Here is a 6,367-nt window from a genome sequence, read left to right on the forward strand (position 1 = left end):
ATGAGACTCGTGGCCCCGAGATCAAAAACATCTCCCCTTTCTTTTTTGGGGCCTTTTAGTTCCTCGAATCCCCCCCGAAAGAAATAATGGGGGTCGGGAATGAAATCTCGAACTATTATCGGATTCTTATTCGGTTCTCTCCCTCCTCCAAATGTAATCAAGGTAGAAGCAAGAAGATGAAGGGGAAGAATGAGAATAGGCTTTTGCATTTTTAACATATCTATACTTATTTAGTTATTGGTGATAGGAATTGTGATTGTTTATTTGATATGTTTAGTTAACGACCTTGAACATCTAACTTTAGAAGGGTTTGGGATATCATTTTTAGTGAAGTCTTGAGAAGTAGTTATATTTTTCCAAAACATTAGTTGACCTCATTTCTTTCAACCACAGATTTCTTTTATGGTTCTAAGAGTTTCAAAAAGGTACAACATAAATATTCTTTAGGAAACGAATCGAGTTTTTATCTTGGCCTTGGTTCATTTCTTGCAAATCAAAATCAACTGTTGAGTAAACTAATTTTTGAGTTGCAGCAAAGCCATTTTTCAAATTAAAAAATGAGATTTTAACGTCCTTTGGAATCGGAAAAGTTTGTTCAATATTCACTGAAGTTCATTTTTTGGAATTTTCGAATACGCATATGAAAACTTTTTTTTGTTATAGAATCTTTTGACCTAACTTTGGCCTAGATTTAAAGTAGTCTTTTTAGACTTTAAAGTAACGTTGATTATATTTTTTCTTTTTTGTTTAAACTGCTAAAGCCAAAACCAATGTGATTAAAAGTTCTTATTTTTTAAAAGGTCCAAACGTTGCCTTTACATACACTGTTCAACAAGTTAATTACATTTCTTCAATACGTACAAAGTACTACGTATATTTCATGTTTTTCACATATGTTTAATTAACCTAAGTTTGATCAGAATAGGTTAACGGATTCTAGTGGATGCCTAAGACGCTTCCAACTCAGGATATTTAGAACCCTTACCTAGAATTTATTAGGTTAGTAAGACCTTTAAAATTAGAGTTTATTTTAGGCATTTACTTAGGTAAAATAGGTTCCCTAATTCACCATTAAAATAATTAGGTGACGACTCCTTAAGTTAAATAATTAGGAATCGCGATATGTTGTACTCCGCTTTGACTGGTTAAAATGGGGCATAACAATCTTAAGTGAGCACAACTTAATATAGAGAATTTCGTTTCTTATTTGTTGTAGTTGACAATTCAGGTTTGCAAGGCAAAAGGAGAAGGGTAAAAAAAGAAGGCATAATATATAAAATGTCCTCAAACTTGGCCTCATTTGACAAGATGCTCTCCAATTTTGGGTATGCACGCACAAAAAGAGCGCCAACTTGTATAAAGTTGAATACGTAAACACAAATGCTAACATGGTACATAAATTTTAGAGGTGTTTAAATGATCATTTTGTAAGTTGGAGTGTTCAATTGACAAAGTGGAGATAAGTTGAGGTGCCTACTTTTGCACACATAAAGTTGGAGGGCATACTTGCTAGCTCAGGCCAAGTTTGAGAGCTTGTTTATGTATTATGCCAAAAAAGAACTTCTCTATTCCTTAATTGAGTTTGAATTAATGTTCATAGAGCTATTATACCACTAAATGGATGATCACTACTTCTCAATTTTTGCATTAAGTCATAAATTCAGTTGAAAATATTAATGATTTAACTACTTCTCAATTTTTGCATTAAGTCATAATTGAGTTTGAATTAATGTTCATAGAGCTATTATACCACTAAATGGATGATCACTACTTCTCAATTTTTGCATTAAGTCATAAATTCAGTTGAAAATATTAATGATTTAACTACTTCCTCCGTTTCTTAAGTAAATTTTAATTGAGTGTTTATTTTACTAAATTATCCTTATTAATTGTCATTTGGAAATCTATATTAATTTAACTACTCTAAATTCAATTAGTTTGACAAATAGTTATTTAATGATAAGAGTAAAATCGAAATACAAATATAATAATTCTCTCTCGATCTGCCAAAGTGGACAAGTAAAAGAGAATTATGCTTAGTATATGGAATAAGTAATAGGGAATCGGAGGAATATAATTTAGCATGATAATAGTGCATGTGAAAGGCGTATGTCATCATTGTTATGTATTTATTGTTTTAATGTAAACATCAGGTGTTTTTACCTCTTATAAACAGCCAAATTGTGTGACTTTTTCTAAGTTAAAGAGATTCAAATGTTAAGAACTTTTCGTCGATGCTTAAATGATTAACATAAAACTAATATGTTACATAATATGATCAACTTGGTACGATTGATTCTTTTTATGTTATCATCCAGTATTTGCAGTCGACTCGCTCGACTAATTCATTTTGGTATGTATTTTACGAGAATAAAGCACTTGCTATCAACAAGCTAAGTACTCCATTTATATGGAGCAAGAATAGACAACTATGGATATTCACAAAATCTTGTAATGCACTTAAAACACATTAAGGACTTTGCAGGAAGCCATGCGAAGATCTTAAAGATTATATCTTGGGGAATTGCAGTTGAGCACGACTGAATTGCAGTTGTCTTGTTTTTGAATGATTTTAAGAGTTCTCTTTTTTTTTTTTTCTATTAGGAGAAGATAAAGCTAAAAGAATACTTATTCGAGTTATTTCTGTTTCTTGGCCCGCAGTTATTCTTGTTGTATGCAGTGTAATCTTGAGTTATGGTGAAACAAACATATCAGACATCCTCTCTGCAATTTTCCAATTTGGAATCACTCCATGATATCAGGGCAGAACATTCATTTCGTGTTAGATCAATGGACGAGGTTTAACGATATATATGGTAAGTTATCTTAAAGAGTTTGTGTTACTGAATTTCCTAATTAAAGAAAGTTGTGGTCCTCTATTGAAATGAACTTACCCCAAAATGAAGAACATTAGTGATTGACTAGTAGTAATTAATTAGTTAAAAGTGGAAGGAAAAGGGAAAAGGTTGTTACTCTAGTGTGCTTGATATCCATGACGCCCAGATTTCCCATAATGTTGAATGAGCCTCGGGGATTTCTCAATCGAGAAAGGATCAGTTTATGTAAATCACCTTCTACTGCTTTACAAATGAGTCTGACAATAATTTTATGTTCCTCCATCCTTGCTCCACCGCAATTGGAATGTTGCCACTAAGCAACAAATTAAATGACAACTCCAAAACCTGTAGAACTTGTATCCGAAAAGTGAATCATCAATGGGGCCTGAAATTTGATAATTAGGCAAGCTCAAGACTGTCAAGTTACGAAAATATGAAGATAAAGATTGACACCACTCACTCCTCTGAGCTGAAAGATCAACACCATCAAGGTAAAGCTCTCTAAGCTCTGTTAAGTTCTCAATGAAATGTATCAAATTGGGTCATTATATGCTTTCCATTCAGGCAATCAACTCTTCTCAAAGATGATAGTCCCAAAAAGCACAAGAAACTCCGAATGCCTTCCAGTTTAAACTTGGAAACGGAGTATTGCAAAATGTAGCTCTCCTTAGGAAGCCCCTTGATTTCTAATTCTCTCCAGCTGTTTCTCGTGACATCATAACACAAACATAAAGTCACGAAAAATGCAATTTCCCATCACGGGCTGTGCTATAGTTACTTTGATTCAAAATGATGGAGAAGGTGAGGTACTAAAAAGCGTGATTCAGAAAGTGACAGGGATCAGGTATATGATAAATGTCCTCGCGGGAGCCTGGCTCAAGAGGTTCTAATCACTGAATGTGACATAGAGAATGTTGGTTCAAATCTTAGTGATGATCTCGAGCTAGGAAATAAATATAGTGGGAATAATAAACTAACATTCAGTGATATAGGACTCACTTGGTCCACATCGATGTTGATGATCAAGTACTAACTAGCACAAGAAGATGAGGGAAATTTTGAAAGCTCAGTTTGCAGGCTTTGGAAGATCTCTCTGCGACGCTCATGGAGAGTGCTGTGGACAGCACTAACTATTCTGTTAGTCATTGTGGTAGCTATGCACAAACTTAGATACTACATGCTTCAAAGTTTGTATAAGACTCAAGCTGTGGACAGCACTAACTATTCAGTGTTGAGAAAGCTTTTGCCGTCACAAGAATAGGGACACAGGAAGAAATATGAGAACTTTTGGTTTAGGACAGGGAATTAGTGAAACCAGTTTTGGTGCTGATTTAGTTCACCAAGCCATAACAATTTTAGTGAAAGAGTCTAGTATTCCTAAAGAAAGTTTGCTGTTATGATGCAACTTTCTGCCAATCCAAGAGCAAACTAAAAGATACACATACCAAATTCGTCATCTGCAAACGATTAAATTAATGTCACATACCTTTCCATTTTTAAAAAGTTCATTCAGAAACAGTTGGATGTTTCAAGAAATGCTTCAAATCAGAAGAGTGTCTTAACCGAAGGAAATTTCCAACTTCAGTCCAAATCATGTACATTTGTCATCCAAATATATCCCACATTCGGGTCATTTTTTTTTTTACTACTTACTTGCTTAGTAATAGCATTACTACATGGATGAGTTTGTGGGAACAAAATTTTATCAGACGATAAAATAAAACTGTGTCTGAAAGTTTATCAACAAGATTTTAGGGTGCGAAGGTACTTAAGGCAAAAATAGCATAAAGGGCAAAAAGTTTAGATTACCAATAGTCTGTTACAGAGTTTGAAAAGGAGACTATGATCTGAAAAACACTCAAAATGCCTTCCAGTTTAAACTTGAAAACAGAGTATTGCACAATTACCCAAAGGCAACAAGATTTTCTACATAATTATAACCGCCTCGGATGAAGCTCTCCTGAGGAAGACCCTTGATTTCTACTTCTCTCCAATTCTCTGTTGTGACATCATAACACAAACATAAAAGGCCTGACTTCAAGTTCATAATGAAGAGAATATCCCCATCACTGGATTTGCATAATGATATGATTCGAATAAGAGAAAAATGTATATATAGTCGTCTGCCGTTCCATATTGAGGGAAGGCGAATGATATGACTCTTCCATTGATCTTCTTTCTTAATCTTTTCTAAAATCCGTAAGTGGATGTATCCATTAAACCAATTTTCCGAATATGTGACTGCTAAATTACCCTTCACCTCTATCAGCTTTGGCTTGTCATCACCTGCCCAGTAGTGAGATGAATTCCACAATGCAATAATATTGAATTTTTCAGATTTGATATCAAATGCAGCTATAGAACGTATGTTAGCTTTAGAAGACCAATAGACAAACCGATAGATAACTCCGTTAATGCAAACACTGGGCATGATATAGACAATGTCAGGGGAAATGCTTTGAATCTCTCTCCATGATTCGTCTTCACCTAAAGTTAAGACCCATATTTTTCTGCACCCTTCTCGAACATGCTCTGTTGACAAAAGAACTTTGTACTTCTTTTCTTCTGATTCAAAACCTAATGAATAGTTACACCAAGATACTTCTTTATTCAGGTCGGGAAGAAATCTTACTTCTCTTGTAGTGGGATTGAAAATTGCAGCACGTCGCACACATATTGGTTCCCAAACGCAAAATAAACCATTAACGCAATCCAAACAAGAACCTGAATAGCAGTGGAGTCCATCCAACTTCTCAGTTTGAAAAAGAGTGACAGAAATTTTTCCATCTTCCTTTTGCTCAGCCATATAGAAACCTTTCTCTTCATGGAAAAATAATTTTGTTCCACCACCATGATGAGTCATAGATCGACATCTATAGCTATCCGTAAAATCTGATCCCGAAACAAGAGAATTAAAGAATTTGATAACGCACTTAAAACGCATTAACGACTTGACAGGAAGCCATGAGAATATTTCAAAGATTATTTCTTGGGGAATTGATGGATTGCTTCCCGAAGAATTCATCTTCTTCTCCATTGTTGATTGCTGAAGGCGTACGGCTTCATAGTAGGTAAAACTTTTGCCTCTCCAAAACCCTTCACTTATATATGGAACATTTATTTATCAAATTTCAGTTGATTTTACTTTGTTTTTTAATAGGTTTAGAGGTTTTTCTTTTAAAAATGTATAGGTTTTCTATTAGTTTTTTTTTTTTTAGCTTTAGAACTGATAAGTCATTTAAAAATTTCGAATTAATTAAAAATCAAATTTCTTCTTGGGAAAAGGATAAAATAACCTCTTGTATAAATGAAGGGTAAGACAACGTACAATTTTTTTTTTTTTTTTAAAGCATAACAATTTTCTTAGCTTACTTGAGCTTGTGAAGTGTCACGACCCGATTTCTAACCGAGTCGTGACCGACACTCCATGTGTTGACTTGACAGAGCGTAGCTTCTAATATGAATTTCTACCTCGTCATACAAATCAAAGCATTTGAAATAAAATAAAGCATTCTTCTTGGAACTCAAAA

The 6,367-nt window shown here is 34.0% G+C and overlaps 1 protein-coding gene across 1 annotated transcript; it reads right to left on the reverse strand.

Moving 5' to 3' along the window:
- Positions 1-4,478: 4,478 nt before the first annotated feature.
- Positions 4,479-6,105, reverse strand: LOC132035162 (putative F-box protein At1g32420). The gene has a single exon (XM_059425454.1). The coding sequence runs from the start codon at positions 5,872-5,874 to the stop codon at positions 4,741-4,743; it is 1,134 nt and encodes a 377-aa protein (XP_059281437.1). The 5' UTR covers positions 5,875-6,105; the 3' UTR covers positions 4,479-4,740.
- Between the last annotated feature and the right edge of the window lie 262 nt (positions 6,106-6,367).

This window comes from Lycium ferocissimum, chromosome 10 (assembly GCF_029784015.1).
Source record: "Lycium ferocissimum isolate CSIRO_LF1 chromosome 10, AGI_CSIRO_Lferr_CH_V1, whole genome shotgun sequence".
Classification (NCBI taxonomy): domain Eukaryota; kingdom Viridiplantae; phylum Streptophyta; class Magnoliopsida; order Solanales; family Solanaceae; genus Lycium; species Lycium ferocissimum.

Excerpts from the sequence above, each read along its gene's own strand:
- LOC132035162 (XM_059425454.1), bottom strand. The coding sequence starts at position 5,874 with ATGGAGAAGAAGATGAATTCTTCGGGAAGCAATCCATCAATTCCCCAA.